A 16,302-nucleotide genomic window follows, 5' to 3' on the forward strand; every position below is an offset into this window, starting at 1 on the left:
AGAAAATTCCAAGTGGGTTTGAACCTCAATGGTTAAAATCTCTGTTAGAGGACAAGGATCCAGAGATCACACTAATGGTGGTCAAATTTTGCGCGGCTTCCACTAAAACCCAGGGAACAAGCTGTGCAATTACAAAGACAAAGACATCAAATGCAAACTCCAGATAATATTTTAGAGGCTAAGACCTAAACCACATTTCGAATTGCTGCAATATTCATATTGTTTATTGTTATAAGGTAAAGGGACCCCTGACCATTAGGTCCAGTCATGACCGACTCTGGGGTTGCGATGCTCATCTCGCATTACTGGCCGAGGGAGTCGGCGTACAGCTTCCGGGTCATGTGGCTAGCATGACTAAGCAACTTCTGGCGAACCAGAGTAGCACATGGAAACACCATTTACCTTCCCGCTGGAGCGGTACCTATTTATCTACTTGCAATTCGACGTGCTTTCGAACTGCTAGGTGGGCAGGAGCTGGGACCAAGCAACGGGAGCTCACCCCATTGCGGGGATTCGAACCGCCGACCTTCTGATCAGCAAGCCTAAGAGGCTCAGTGGTTTAGACCACAGCGCCACCCATGTCCCACCATTTATTGTTATATTTGATTGTTCATCCAAACTTAATTCTATTGTGTTTTATGCTCGTTTAGTATGGCATGGAAAACTGTTCTGGGACAGTAATAATACACACACACACATATATATGTTATCAACCCAAAAATTTACTGAAGACATGCTTAAGGCTGCAAGAATTCGAAAAAACAATTGGCGCACAATGGAAACAAAGATGCTGATGCTGAAGATCTGGACTGTGAACATACAGCAAAAGCATAAAGACTTACAAAATGTGTGTTGCCACAAGGAGTACTACTCTTCATACTAGAACAAGAACTCCTGGATAATGCAGCTAATGTTTTTTATTGCTCTAAGGATGCTCCCCATACTTCCAATGTCAGTGGCAAGAGGTGAACACATTTTCTCAAAGCTCAAACTTATATATAAAAAAACCTTACATACCCTCAACCATCCTGCAAAAGAGACTTAGTTGGCTTGGCAACTACCTCAACTGATTATGCCCAAGCATCAGCACTTGACCTGAAGAAATTGGGGGCAATTGCGAAGGAAATGGCATGCAAAGTGAGATTTTGATGTGCCTGAAACTTTCAAGAGATTTAAGTTTTGACATCAAAATCCACAAGGTTATTCAAAATGGTGAAGGTAAAGGGACCCCTGACCATTAGGTCCAGTCATGTCCGACTCTGGGGTTGCGGCGCTCTTCTCGCGTTACTGGCCGAGGGAGCCGGCGTACAGCTTCCGGGTCATATGGCTAGCATGACTAAGCTGCTTCTGGCGAACCAGAGCAGTGCACGGAAACGCCATTTACCTTCCCGCAGGAGTGGTACCTATTTATCTACTTGCACTATGATGTGCTTCCGAACTGCTAGGTGGGCAGGAGCTGGGACAGAGCAACAGGAGCTCACTCCGTCGTGGGGATTCGAACCGCCAACCTTCTGATCAGCAAGCCCTAGGCTCTGTGGTTTAACCCACAGCGCCACCCGCGGCCCTATTCAAAATGATTTGTGTGCAAAAACGTTTTCTGCTGTTGTTGAGAAAGATGATCAAAAATAGCTGTGTTACTTATTCCTGCGTTTCCTTGCAGTTTCAAGTGTTGTGCTTTCTTTCTTTTTAATATAGAAGACATCTGTTTTTGAAAACTGAAAGTAGAGGAAAAGAAAATGGGGGTGGGCACAACCAATTAGCCTTGCCAAAAGTTCAAAATAGCCTGGAACCAGCACTGCTCTAACCAAAAGAAGCAGAATTACAACTTTCACACATGAGCTGTTTTGCTACTTATTAATCAGATCCAGCTTTTCTGGCTTACCGGTGGCCCTGCAGGTCCCTGCAACCCCACTTTACCAGGAATGCCACGTTCTCCCTGTTGGAAGGAAAGTAGAAAGGTACAAAACCATAAACGTTCCTGGTTATATATGTGATTATTTTTTTCTCTCAAGGGAAATTGAGTATCATGTTAGGCCCATAGAAACCATACAGAGTTCAAGCAGTAGCCTCTTATTTTTAAAATGCCACAAATCAAGTTAGAAAAAACGTAAAGGCCTCATCCTTCTTAATTGCATTTAAAACCTCAGTAATTCATTAGGATTCTAACATATCGAGTTGCACACAGGGATGGAGTGAACAGCCTAATTTTGTCCTCGCGCTTGGTTGTAGGTCTGCCCAAAAAGTCCACGTTGAAATTGCAAACAGTTTGCATGCATTTTTGTAAACACAAAAGCCCATTTTTATGTAAAATATGCACTTTTCAAGGTTTTTTCAATGCATTCGTCTGCAAAATATGCACCATGAACACAGATTTTAAGTAAGATACATATCTCTGTGCACAGAGAAACTTGGTTACAGAATCTAGAAAACTGCATAATATGTATGGGACGCGAGCACATTCAGGAGTGTTTTGGTGGTTTGCTCCAAAAAAGCAAAGCAAACCGATGCCTCCTCCATCCATAGCGTGAATTAATCAGTTATTATATAGCTGGGACTGGGAAGAAGAACATAGGGGGGAAAACGAGGTAATAGAGGCTAGTTATTCAGGAACAATGAGAGCAAAGGGGCAGGAAATAAGATAATAATAATAATAATAATAATAATAATAATAATAATAAATGGGGGTGGAAAACCTGCCTATGAAGCTGTCCCTTTCTCCCAGCTACCTGATGTTGTATACAGACCCCATGAAGAAAAAGAAGAGTTTGGATTTGATATCCCGCTTTACCACTACCCGAAGGAGTCTCAAAGCAGCTAAACATTCTCCTTTCCCTTCCTCCCCCACAACAAACACTCTGTGAGGTGAGTGGGGCTGAAAGACTTCGAAGAAGTGTGACTAGCCCAAGGTCACCCAGCAGCTGCATGTGGAGGAGCACAGACGCGAACCCGGTTCACCAGATTACAAGTCTACCGCTCTTAACCACTACACCACACTGGCTCACCTCATATACAAATTTAAAGTTGATACAATAAGCAATATCCACCTGCATACATTTTGCAGCTTTTAGCAGACATGCAGATAGACAGCTCCCATAATCACGGGAATAATGTCAAATCGACAACTTGCATAATGAGTCAGAAGGAGGGAGGGAGGGAGATAGCTACAAAAGTCACATCCTATCAGTTCTTCTGTTCAGGTGACTCCCGGGTTTCCCCTCCGCTGAACAAACATTTGTAGCATGCCCCACAACAGAAACAGCTTTCTTCACCCTTTCAATGTACTTATAGCAAGCAAAACGAGAAGATTACAAGATTGCTTACGGGTTCACCTCTTTCTCCACGGTCACCTTTTTCACCTGGTAGCCCTTGTTCTCCCTGGGAACAAAAAGTACGAACGTGTTTGTGAGGCCCACACATAGAGAGCAGTGGGTGCAAATCCCTTTGTGCACAATGATCCACCTTCCATGTGCAGCACAGCCATGTAACTTCTGTGCGGCAAGTGCTCGTGAAAATTCATCTTAGTGCATTTATTTTCTCCCAATATGCATCTTTTCTTTTTGCAAAGCAATTGCACTGCAATGCAGTGTATTTTTATGTTATGTATTTATTTCTGCTTCTTTTCCATGCAACCTTTAACTTAATATATGCATTATTGGACACAGTGCTTGGCTGGAGAACGAAATTGCAAAATTCAGATAAGTGCGAATTCTGAGCGATGGCTTTGTTTTGGTTCTCGTATTGTTTCAGAACTGCAACAGAGGCAAGTTTGTATTTAAATGTCAATTGAATTTAATCTTTCTCCCATCGCTAGCCACAGCTCAGTGGTAATCACACCTCTGCTTTGCATTCAGAAGGTCCCCGGTTCCATCCCTGGTATCTATAGGCGGGGAAGGGAATGTCTGCGGTCTGAAGATCTGGAGGACCAATGGTCTGACTCAGAACAGGGCAGTTCTCTATATTCCTATGCTGATTATAAGGACTAAAACCTAAGGCAGATATGAGCATTAGATTTGAAGAGAGCATCAGTTCTGCATGAAGACTCTCTGCTGCCTCCTAGTGGATCAAAGAAAGATGACAGTGCAGTATAAGCAACTATGATAATGAACTTCTCTCTTCAGTTTACTGGTTCAAATTGCTCATTTGGGGAAATGTTAATAAAGTCATTTCAAGCTTGCAACCCCATCTTAAACAACCAAATTGCTCCAAGTGCAATGCTGAGGGTTAATTAAATTAAAGGGAAGGATATTATTTAATAACTGCAAATGCAGGCCACTGTCGCCATGGAAACACAGGCTGCCAATTAATCTCCGGAAGCTTGTTTGATATTCTCTCCTTTTAGTTGTTTGATTGCACCGTTTGATCTGTGTTTTCAGGTGGGTTGAAAAGAGCTGCGGAAAAGACACAGTTTCAATTTGCTACAAAAGAAACAAAGACCCAAACACCGGAAATAAGTAGGCTTGCCAACCGCAGTACGAAGCCGAACCTTCCTGCCATACACTGCATAGAAACCTTTGTGAACCTGGTTCCCTCCAGCTGTTTGAGTGCAACAACAGAAGTATAGTGTCCAGATCAAAGGAAGTAATAGTACCACTCTATTCTGCATTGGTCAGACAACACTTAGAATTCTGGGCGCCAAAATTAAAGGAGGATGTTGACAAGCTGGAATGTATGCAAAGTGTCAGGATGTCCTACTCACAAGTAGAACCTTGGCAGAGACACATACCCGACTGGCATGTTCCCTTCCTCCTGGGCGATCGTTCGGGAGCTTCTCAAGCATTCCTCAGCCCGAACATGACAGCAACTGATGCCAGAAGACATCAGTACACTTAGGTATCCGCAAAGGTTTGTGCAGTTGCATAACAGAACTCAGCAACTCAGCATTTAGGCTAATCTACTTTATTTACATGTAAATACACATGGAAGACTACAACATGGCTCCCTCTCTCTCTAGCATCAAAGAGAAAGAACAAAGGACAATAGTCCCACTTCATGGAACACAGTAAGACAAACACTCTGTCATCGTCACATCCCATTCCTGTGGAATCAAAACACATACCCAGTCATGTGATAGACAACAAACCCAAGACTGCACACAGGGAATGAATCTCCAACACAAAGGAGGACGGCCAAGATGATCAAGGGTCATCAAGGATGGAGGGGGGTAGTGAAGGATCTGGCCTGTGTGGAAGGCATGGCCTGGTAAGTTAAAAGTAAAGGACCCCTGGACAGTTAAGTCCAGTCAAGGGCGACTATGGGGTTGCAGCGCTTTCAGGCCAAGGGAGCAGGTGTTTGTCCACAAACACCTTTCTGGATCATATGGCCAGCAGGACTAAACTGCTTCTGGTGCAGGCCATAAACCAGAGCACATGGAAATGCTGTTTGCCTTCCCACCAGAGTGGTACCTATTTATCTACTTGCACTGGTGTGCTTTCAAACTGCTAGGTTGGCAGGAGCTGGGACAGAGCAACAGGAGCTCACTCCGTCGCAGGGATTCGAACTGCCAGCCTTCCAATCGGCAAGCCCAAGAGGCTCAGTGGTTTAGACCACAGCACCACCTGCATCCTGGATCATGGCTTGAATCGAGTCCTGAGGGTGGATAAAGAACTCTATAGAGCCATATTTGCAAACCCTGGCCTGAGATTCTTCACCCTTGGTTTAACTCCCACCATCCCTTTTGAAATCTCAACAAGATCTTCAGCTGCTAATTGCACTGAAAAAGAAAGCTCCGGCTAACACCAACTGCAGGTTCTTTTCAGGGGGGAAATGCGAGCTGTGTCAGTGCAATTTCTGCCAGGACTGTGGCGGGGATGGAAAGAGTTAAATCCCCCTCCTTTCCTGCTGCAGTTCTGGTCCCGACTACCCACCCACCCTTCAGCAGATGCTCTTTGCAAGTGGTATTAAACCACAGGTTTGATTTTTTCTGTGGCCTGTCCTTAACGGCACAACGGTTTTAATTTATCAGAGCAACAAGGCAGAAGAATCAAGCATGAAACTTACAGGTTGACTGGGATGCGGAGTAAACGGGGAAGTCTAGAACGAGGACAAAGAAAAGAAAAGGAGTCCGAAGCGCCTTGTCCATCCCGGGGGTTAGGAGCCGCGCTACCGCAGCGCGCGGCTCCGGTTGGGGTGCGGGAAGAGCGTCCCGCACCCTGGGCTCCCCGGCTGCGCCCGCGGAGGCTCCGAACCCTTCCCCTGCCCCCCTGTAAAGGGGGAGTGGGGGTGAAGGGACAACCGGAGCCGGGCTTCGGGGACATGCCCCAACCGGGATCCAAATGCGGCGACAGAGCCCGCGGTGAGCGTCTAAGTTCTACCTGTGAAGAATGGAGCTAAAGGAACCCGGTGGTCGTGAGTAAAGAATTTGAGTGAAATCGTGCTTTTGGGACGATCCGGGGGGAAGGAGAAGGGCAGCCTGCCTCCCTCCCTTCGAGCTCAAGAATCTAACCAATCTGAGTGATTGCTGCTACAGAACTGGCTATAATGTATTTAAAATTGACACATGAGACTGGCAAACTTTTCTTTCGGGAAGCTAATTAGAGGAAAATATCTCCATTTAAAGTTGCGGTATTTGCGCTCCAGCTCAGGAAAATGGCGACGAACAAAGAGGGGAGTAGAAATATGACACCCACTTCCTCCTCCTCTGCCAGTATGCTGGGTTTCGTCCTTGAACTGGTATTGAACTCTGGATTAACGGATGAACAGAGACTCACTGCTTTGAAGGTGGAATTGCTTTGTAGAAAAGTCAAAGTCTTGTGTGGGGGTCTGAAATGGAACCAATTGCCCACAGAGGAGGCTTTTAAAACTTTTGACACTTTGGAAGAATCCCTTGCCAAGGAGCTGAGAGGGCTGATGAGTGAGCTACTTCGGAGAAGAAATTCGCTTTCTGGGGGTGGCAGCCCCAAGGCGACGTCAAGATTTTTTATATCCAGTCCCCGAGGTGTGAGCTCGGGGGCCAGGGACAGAGAATTAAGGTATTTACAAGAAGAAAAGGAATGTTACAAAGAACCGAAGAAGCTGAGAGATGATGAGATGGATACCTCTGAACTCGTGGCAAGGAGAGGTTTGGACTGTGCCTGGATCTGTGGACGTTTGGAGAGGGAAGCTACATGGAAGTTTAGTGTTGAAACCACCAGGAGAAGAATAATGGACAGAGGGGGTGTGGGGTGAAGCATTAAGTAATACTTAAGGTAGCCTGATATGGTAAACTGAAATCGGAGGGTGAATACTGTCAACAATTTTCTGTTATATTTTTTATTTGAACATGAAAGGAGATATTTCAAGTTATCATGTTATTAGCAGCAATCTTAAGGATAGAAGAGATAGATTTGATTGAATAAGCTGTGAAGATCAGTGAGGTGGAGTATAAGTAAAGTAAATCTAAGTGGATTATGTTTATGGAATAAGAGGATTGAGATCAAGATGTAGTGATGTATTTTTAGTAAAATGTTGAAGATATAATTGATTGTAATTATACAACTGAATTTAACTTCTTTTTTTTTGTTAGGAGAAATGGTTATAAAATAGACTTAGGATATAAACTCGAAGGTGAAAAGACAGGGGAAGTCAATAGTCAAGATACGGAAATAGAAATTTTTTTTTTCCTAGAAAGATGCAATAAGAAAACTTGACACTGTTTGTATTTGTTCTATGTGTTTTGCATTTGTTTAATTGTAGGTGTGGGTGTGGGTATATGTTGTTATAGAAAAATGCCAATAAATTCTTATAAAAAAAAAAAAAAGAAAAGAAAAGGAGATTTCTGTAAAAATATTTTTTTTAAAAAAAAATGTAACAATGCTTACATTTTGAAGGTAACAAATGGATAATGATTCGTGATCTCTGCTAACTTTGGAAATCATTCTATGGTTCAAAAATAGCACAAAGTAAAGATTTTGCGCATCAGCTTTCACCTTTGTTATTACTATTATTTAAAATGCTGTCATCATTAGAACTATCAAAGTGGATTACAATAATTCCTATATACAGTGGTACCTCGGTTTAAGAACAGCCCTGTTTACAAACTATTCAGTTTACGAACTCCGCAGAACCGGAAGTAGTGTCCCGGTTTGCGAAATTTACCTCCGTCTAAGAATGGGATCCAAACGGTGGAAGGGCACCAGAGGCGGAAGGCCTCATTAGGGAAAGCGCGCCTCGGTTTAAGAACGGTTTCTGTTTAAGAACAGACTTCCAGAATGGATTAAGTTCGTAAACCGAGGTACCACTGCATAATAAAAACACATACGTTTTTAAAATCACAGATTACCAACTAATCACCATTGGAATATATATATATTCTAAATTGCCTGCATATACCTGGTGGAATAGAAAAAAAATTCCAGCAAGCATGTAAAGGTTGAAATTGGAAGGTGTCTGCTGGTAGAGTATTCTACATTGGAAGCTTTGTTCCTTTTTGATGTCAAATGCGCCTCGCCAACTCGGAGGACAACCATCGGCAACTCCTGCAGTTATCTCGGTGATCGAGCTGAGATAATAAGCTCTTAGGCAGTCCCTCAACAGCACCGCTTCCTGAGACTGCAGCACACAAAAAACCCCACTGCATGTCTCTTACAAGGTAGCAGTCCCTCTCCAAACTGCCAAAAAAGTTATTAGACTAATTCCTTTTACAGCCCACTTCATTTCCATTGCTGGGCTCTTAAAAAAAGGAAAAAGTGCTACTTACTGTCCCTGGTAATCCTGGGGGACCAGCAGGACCGACATCTCCCTAGAAAAGTAAGCAGAGGTTTAGGGAGTAAAAGTAGGAAACTGACACAGCTCAAAATCCATACATGTGGGATGCGACCACTCCAAACCAGCTCACCAGAGAGGACATTCGTTCAGTTTAGGGCCAAATGAGACATTGTTGTTGTTTTTCAGTCGTTCAGTCGTGTCCGACTCTTCGTGACCCCATGGACCAGAGCACGCCAGGCACCCCTATCCTCCACTGCCTCCCCCCAAACTCATGCCAGTTCCTTCGAGAACACTGTCCAACCATCTCATCCTTTGTCATCCCCTTCTCCTTGTGCCCTCCATCTTTGGCAACATCAGGATCTTTTCCAGGGAGTCTTCTCTTCTCATGAGGTGGCCAAAGTACTGGAGCCTCAACTTCAGGATCTGCCCTTCCAGTGAGCACTCAGGGCTGATTTCTTTAAGGATGGATAAGTTTGATCTTTTTGCAGTCCATGGGACTCTCAAGAGTCTCCATAATTCAAAAGCATCAGTTCTTCGGCAATCAGTCTTCTTTATGGTCCAGCTCTCACTTCCATACATTACTACTGGGAAAACCATAGCTTTAACTATACGGACCTTTGTCAGCAAGGTGATGTCTCTGCTTTTTAAGATGCTGTCTAGACATAGCGTTAATCAAATCATTGCATGGTTTTGAAAAATAATAGGTAGTAAAAATTATTTTGTGTTGCCCCCCCCCCCCGGAGCAAAGAGCATGTCCCTCCTCCAGTTTGGATTAGGACCATGGTAGGGCCAAGATTGAAAGCTCATCTACCTTCATATTAAAGAATTCTCCAGCTCCAAGGAGGATCTCATGGAATATCTTTAAGAAGGCAGAGTATCTATTTCTGCCTTTTTATTATTTTATTCCTGAGCTCAGCCTTGTTTGTGTAATGGTGGGCTACATCCTTGGAATTTTACCCAATGCTTTTAAGTCCTTCTTTGTGAGGGTGGTGGGGGAAAGTTATTTGAAGGTCAGACCCTCCAAGTGTCCCTATTTTCCAGGGACGTCCCTGATTTAGAGAAGCTGTCCCAGTTCTTGATTTGATCCCGGAATGTCCCACTTTTTCTATTCATTCGAGAAATGTTGGAGGTTATGGAAGATTAGATCAATCTTTGGGGTATGATGAATGGCAGGGGGCTGGGCTGTTTAGCGACATTCCCATTCTGTTCCACCCCAGCAACACTATGAAATTGTTCAAAATGTTCCCTGCGTAGCCAGCCATTTAAAAATGTTTTTGCTTTAAAAATTTTTTTATCGAATTGGACACCACACTGATGTGTTGTTGTTGTTGGTGGTGGTGGTGTTACATAAATACATTTATAAATAAATAACTAAATAGTACAAGAATGAACATAAAGAATGCAAACAATGGTTTGAAGACCAGTTCCTCCTTGTCCCTCTCCTGAGCTTACTCAGTTATACTCTAGCAAGTTCCTTCATCCAAGATCTTACCCTTCTCCTTACTGTTGGCCAGTGTCACATTACAAAAAATTCATAAACATAAAATCCCTCGAAAGTTCAAACTCACCTTGTCACCTCTTTCACCTTTGAAACCAGGGAGTCCAGATCTTCCCTTTTCGCCCTGCAAAGGAACAGAAGAAAGTGCAGTTGTTGTTGTTGTTGTCGCTGCTGCTGTTGTTTTTGCGTGTTTAGACCTTTAACCTTCCCCAAAATAAATTCACAGAAGACTCAAATATTTGGTTTGGTTTTTGGCAGAATTTAGGCCACAACTTTATTGATTACAACCAAGTGAGTGGTTGCATAGGTTCTGGTTGGACTATCTCCCTGCATCCTTGCAGGCAGCCCTGTCCCAGAGCCACGTTCGTAGGGCAGACAAAGATGAACACCAGGGACAGCTGATGGAAGGTTCACCAAACAGCCGTTCTGATGTCCCTGGGACTCGGCCACTGGCCGGATCCCTTTTGAGGACCGACAAAACATTGAGTCCCTGGATTCCTGCACTGGAATATCCTGCATTTCCATAGGTGTGGCCACATCACGTGCCACGCCCATCACCTGAACCAGAGCCTATCCGCAACTTACAAATTGTGACTAGTTGCTACGCGGCAAGCAAAACCCAAATGGCACCAGCCAATCAGCCAAGTGGGGAAAATTCCCACTGTGCCCCTGTCACAACGACAGATGACACACGACGGCATAGCAAGGTCAACGCAAGCCCTAAATACAGGGAGAGGTGGGTGGGTGTTCCGATGTGTTAGGCCCCAAAGAGGAAGCTCAGCAGCCTCGCATGGGCTTAAATAGGTCCCGCGGTGCTGCATTTTACGATGCCCCATTGGCCAGATTTCACCCCAGCAACACGAGACTGACCTATCAGGGGTTGTGGCCTTGCTTTCCAATTACCCCCACAACACTGGGTCAGGTTGCAGGTCGCACCGCAACACGTGCCCTCCTTTAATGGAGGACCCGATTTATCACTATTTTTATTGTGTTGAGTAGCAAAGACATTTTCTGTCAGAGTAAACAAAACAAAACAAAAAGTCACTAAATATTTGCTGCCGCAATATAAATAGCCAACTGGTGGCAATAAATCAAAAATTCAGATGGAAAATTCTTCAACTGCAGCACTGGCAGCCAATCAAGTGGAAGACAGCAAACATTAAAAAAGCAACCATCTTCTTGGTTTCCACTGCTGAGCAGCAGCATTCTAGGTTGTGGGAGAGACTAAGGATAGCCCAAATAAATTTAATATGGAGCTCTCCTTTTCTTCAAGGTCCAAGCCAGACTAAACACCTCAAAATGGCATAGCTATGAAAGAATGTTCTTTCATATGTGGTGGACCTGCAAAAGGGTAAAAAGTATTGGGAAATAATTAATAATGAATTGAAAAAAAATGTTTAAAAGCACTTTTCCAAAAAAACCAAACAAAAAAAAACCAAAAAAAACCAGAGTTCATTTTGTTGGGGATAATTCAGATGAAAATTCCCAGGTGTCCAGAAAGGTTATTTATGCATGCCACTACTGCAGCCCGTGTTTCATTAGCCCCCAAATGGAAAACGAGTGAGGTCCCAACTAAAGAGGAATGGCAACTTAAACTGATGGAATATGCGCAGCTTGCGGACCTAACGTACAGAATAAGAGAACAAGAAGAACAAACGTTTAAAGAAGATTGGAAAATCTTTACTGAATATATGGGAAATAATTGTGTACAGCTGAAACGCTGGCAGCATTCAACAGTGTAAATAAGTTTTGATGGATGTATGAAAAATATGAAGGGGTTTATGTTGTGCAAAATGAACCGTGGAAAGTGAAGAAGGGAAGTCACTGATATTTTAAGGTTGTTTAAATTAATATTATAAATTGCAAAACAGAAAATTTAATAAAAATCACACACACACACACACACACGGCATACCTGATCTCCTTTCTCTCCTCTCTGTCCTGTCAAACCAGGTGAGCCTGGGAGTCCAGCTTCGCCCTATGATGGAGGGGAAAAAAGAGTATTGGAACCAGCTCACGGCAGATTGCTTCTGCCAAACCCCACCTTGCAGGATCTGACATGACTCTCTTTTCAGGCATCCACATGCTGAGCTTCTGGACAAATTCTATGGGGACTCCAGTTAAAAATCACTATGGATTCTGCAAAATGGTTCGACGGGTTCCTTGCTTCAGTAACAGAAACAACTTTCCAGAGGGCCCTGTCTCCAATAGCTGCAGCTCTAGAACGAAGTTGCTCTAAACTGGCTCTGTTGTCCCCGTGGCTTGGAGGGATTTTTCTACTTACCCTCTCTCCCACTAGGCCAGGGCGTCCAGGCTCTCCTGTTTCACCCTAGGGAGGGAAAGTGAAATCAAGTAAACAGGTTTACCGTAGACTACCCAGGGCAGACAATTTCTCCCGTTTCTTAAAATTCCATTTCACTTTTAAACAAAAGCTTGCATAACGATAAGAACGCTGAGTTGTTCTTGGTACCATTCTCTGTCGGGGAAGAGCCCGCAGCAACAACCAGTTGAAGACACTGCAGTAATTCTAAGGCAATAATAATAATAATAATAATAATAATAATAATAATAATAATAATAATAATAATGTGGGTTGGCTCAGCCAAATATATGCCAACATAAGTTGCTCATCCCAGCTCAACTTGCTGAGCCGAGGCAGCTATAAGTCCCTCCCACGCACACACACACCAAAAAAGGGCCTTTTGGGGGGTGGGACGAGAGAGCAGGGGAGTGTTTGGTTCAACTGAAGCCTGGACTAAGTTACTTCTGATTGGATCACGAGAGCGGAGTGGATGATAATAAATGCAGCTGGCATCAGCTTCTAGAAATGGTGTATTTTGTTTTTGTTGTTGTTTACCTTCGAACCAATTTTCCCGGGAAATCCTCCTCCTCCCCTTTCTCCGCGTTCTCCCTGTAAGCAACACAAGCAAAAAAAAAATTAGCAAAAGGAATGGATGTGTTTGAAAGATAGATAAAAGCTTTATTCGCATAGCCAACAGCGATAGCAACAACAGACACGCAATGTACAAATAAAAAACAACAAAAAGAACAAACATATATCTATGATATCATTCAGATAGTGGCCCTTAATCTCATTGCACCCTCGATGAGTATGGCAACTTTTGTCGTTATCAGTTCATTTTGATCTGATAAAAGAAAGAACAGCGTGGCCGCAGGTGGGCAGCCTGGGATAGTAAGTAAGAGTGGTGTAATAAATTCGGATCTCAAATCCTTATAGAGGGAGCATGACAAGAGGACATGAGCCACTGTTTCCAAGTTGCCGTTTCCACAGGGGCAGAGTCGCTTTTCGATTGGGATCTTTTGAAATCTGCCCTCAAGTACAGCGGAGGGCAACATGTCCAATCTAGCTAGAGCGAAGGCACGTCTAAATTTTGAGATGGTTAATTTGTACAAGTAAGGTGCCAAAGAGTCAAACTGGGAAGGGAATGTGTTTGAAAAAAGAAAATAACAACATCCAGTGTAAGAGCTCACCAACCTTGCTATGGGATAAAAATTATTGACTGATGGAAGAACCGGGAGTTCTGTCCCCCCCAAAAAAAAGTGTTTCTTGTGTAACACTAATGTGGGAGTGGGGGGAGTTTATTGGAGTGGGTGGGCAGGAAGGAAGGAGGCATCCATCACCCATTCCAACAAAAAAAAGGGGGGGTAGGGGAATAAAGAGGTCATCCTATGGCAAGATCCACAGGTCTATGAAGCTCAAGATGCAGTAGATCTATGGTTCAGCTGGCTGATTCGCAGCTGATTCTCTCTCTCTCTCTCTCAAATCATTTTTATTAATTTTTCCACATTAACAATCCAATCAAATCACATTAAATATTCCAAATTATACACAAAAATATCAAATAATCCAAATGTTCTGCCAAATTTTAATTTTTTCGGCTTCCCATGCTTCAAACGTGAAGGGCTCTGATCAGCTCAAATTCATTTGCATTCCATAGTCTCTGATGATTCCCCTAATTCCTTCTGATATTATCCCATTCTTTCTTCTTCACAGCCTCTGAGTTATTCAGACAAGCGAGATAAAACAAACTAAGACATATTGCTGTGTGGGTTTGATGCCAACGACTCTCCCATAAATTGCAGTGCCTCCTCGCACGTCGATGCTTGTATCAGTCCTTGCAGCTGGCCGTCGCCATCTTGCACAGCTCTGGATTCGCAGGTGATTCTCAGTGGTGTTCAGCCAAGGACACACCAGAGTAATTTGATCAGTATGTGAAAGGCGACCATTAAAGTCTCCTGCCATCAGAACGGTGGCTTCAGAATGTTGTTCAATGAGCATTTCAAGTGTCCTTTGGAATTCATTCCATCTCTGGCCGATCAGGTTTTTCCGATAAATTGGGCGTAGATATACATTAATCACCACTATTGTTTCCTCTGTTGTATGTAACTTTATAACTAGCATGAGTGCAGACTGAATATCTATTTTTTTGGCCTGTAGGTTAAAGGCCAAAGAAACAAAGGTGGCCAAGCCACCTTGTGGTCTACCAGGTGATAAGGGATTCCGTATTGCACTCAAGTAGAAGCCCTTGTATCCTGATAGGTAGATGTCCTCATCGGCCCATGACTCTTGGAATAGCAAAATCTGGCTGCCTTTTACGTAGTCAACGAAAGACGGGTCCATAAGCTTAGATTTAATACCGGCTACATTCCATGATACAAGGGAGGGTGTCCTCTTCTGCAAGCCTTTAAGACATGATTTCTCGTGTCTAATCAGGTCTGGTGGGGCCTTACCAGGATCAGGGCTACATGGGTGAGGTGTTAGTTGGAAAAAGTCAGCGATTTTTGGTTGTTTCCCATTCATTTTCAAGCCACCACTTGCCGCCGTAATGGTCGGCTGCAGTAATTTGCTTATCCTGGCTCAGAGAGAGGGCATAGTCCAACACTCTGACCATCAAACAAGAGGCTTGTTTCCCCTCTGCCAGGGTTAGGCAGAGCAACTTTACACCAGCTTCACTTACTTTTGAGCCAGGCAGCCCAGGTAAGCCATCCAGGCCAGGTTTCCCAGGTGAACCCTAAAAAGGGGGAAGGGACAAAACTTAGATAAATGCAGCATAGCTGGGAGAAGCAGGAGTAAAACCCCAAATCCAAAATAAAAGACATGGAGAAATACAGGTGATTTTTTTTTTGTAAGACATGAAAACACCATCATAGATTAGACTAAGGCCAGACATACATTTTAAAGCACTGCAGAATCCTTTCAGAGAGCTACAATTAAACATGCGTAGGAGGATCACATTTTGCATCAATGATGTAGCTTTAACAGAGTAATCTCAGGAAAGACCACTAGATGTCAGCCATGGCAAAGGTACAAGTGAAAAACAACAACACAAAGCAAAACTTTCATGAAGGTTTGCATTATAGTAAGTTCTAGGGAAGTACACCCAATATATGTGTGTGTGTGTGTGTGTATTCTATTTGAACCTCACTCTGGAAGTTCAAAAAGCTAGCTGATTCACTGGCTCTTGGGGGCATTATCTACTCCATCTAGGGTCTGATTTAGAACCTCACATTAAAAAAAAAATCCAAGGTTTTCTCTGGTGATTTGAAGGGGGAACAAACAAATTGCTTGTGGGTTTTTTTAAACTTGCAAGAGAATTCCATGAAATTTGATGGTATGCTACACCTTTTTAGGTATACAAAGCCTGCCAAAATGACAAATAGTTGCAGGGTTCCCCCCTCTGTATCTTAGGTGCCTTGATAGTTTTGAGTTTTATTTGTTTATTTGGTTATTGGAAATAAATTTGAAGGCAATGCCAAAAAGCTTCAAAATCTCTTGGCAGAAGTGGATGAAATTTGCAGGCAGAGGTGAGTTCTAAGGCTATTAGCAAAGGGGGGGGAGTGAATGGGAGGTTATTTTACCCCTCCCTGGACACACACATTTCTTTTCCTGATCTCAAAAGATACAGGAGACAGAACCAGAATTAAAATATATCTAACTCCGAATGCATGTATGTTTTCTGGAATGTATCCTGCAGAAAAACAGCGACCCACAAGCACTTACAGGTGGTCCAGGCAATCCATTTCTCCCAATTTCTCCCGGTAGCCCCTAAAACAGTCACAGAAAAAAGAAATATAGCAATTAGTTGTAGTGCCATCTTTTT

The 16,302-nt window shown here is 43.3% G+C and overlaps 1 protein-coding gene and 1 long non-coding RNA gene across 2 annotated transcripts in view; both read right to left on the reverse strand.

Annotated features, from left to right (window-relative positions):
- Positions 1-16,302, reverse strand: part of COL22A1 (collagen type XXII alpha 1 chain) — a 197,227-nt gene that overhangs the window by 44,626 nt on the left and 136,299 nt on the right. The window contains exons 25-32 of the mRNA XM_033156119.1: positions 16,203-16,247; positions 15,160-15,213; positions 13,038-13,091; positions 10,251-10,304; positions 8,675-8,716; positions 5,998-6,030; positions 3,322-3,439; positions 1,883-1,936 (exon numbers count right to left, since the gene is read on the reverse strand). Coding sequence (XP_033012010.1) covers positions 1,883-1,936; positions 3,322-3,439; positions 5,998-6,030; positions 8,675-8,716; positions 10,251-10,304; positions 13,038-13,091; positions 15,160-15,213; positions 16,203-16,247 — 454 coding nt within the window. The remainder of the gene's footprint in view (positions 1-1,882; positions 1,937-3,321; positions 3,440-5,997; positions 6,031-8,674; positions 8,717-10,250; positions 10,305-13,037; positions 13,092-15,159; positions 15,214-16,202; positions 16,248-16,302) is intronic.
- Positions 5,973-12,176, reverse strand: LOC117050312. Its single transcript, XR_004427076.1, has 4 exons — positions 12,096-12,176; positions 10,251-10,304; positions 8,675-8,716; positions 5,973-6,030 (listed from the first exon to the last, which is right to left on the reverse strand). It is a non-coding gene; the product is annotated as an uncharacterized LOC117050312 (long non-coding RNA).

This window comes from Lacerta agilis, chromosome 7, assembly GCF_009819535.1.
Source record: "Lacerta agilis isolate rLacAgi1 chromosome 7, rLacAgi1.pri, whole genome shotgun sequence".
Taxonomy (NCBI): domain Eukaryota; kingdom Metazoa; phylum Chordata; class Lepidosauria; order Squamata; family Lacertidae; genus Lacerta; species Lacerta agilis.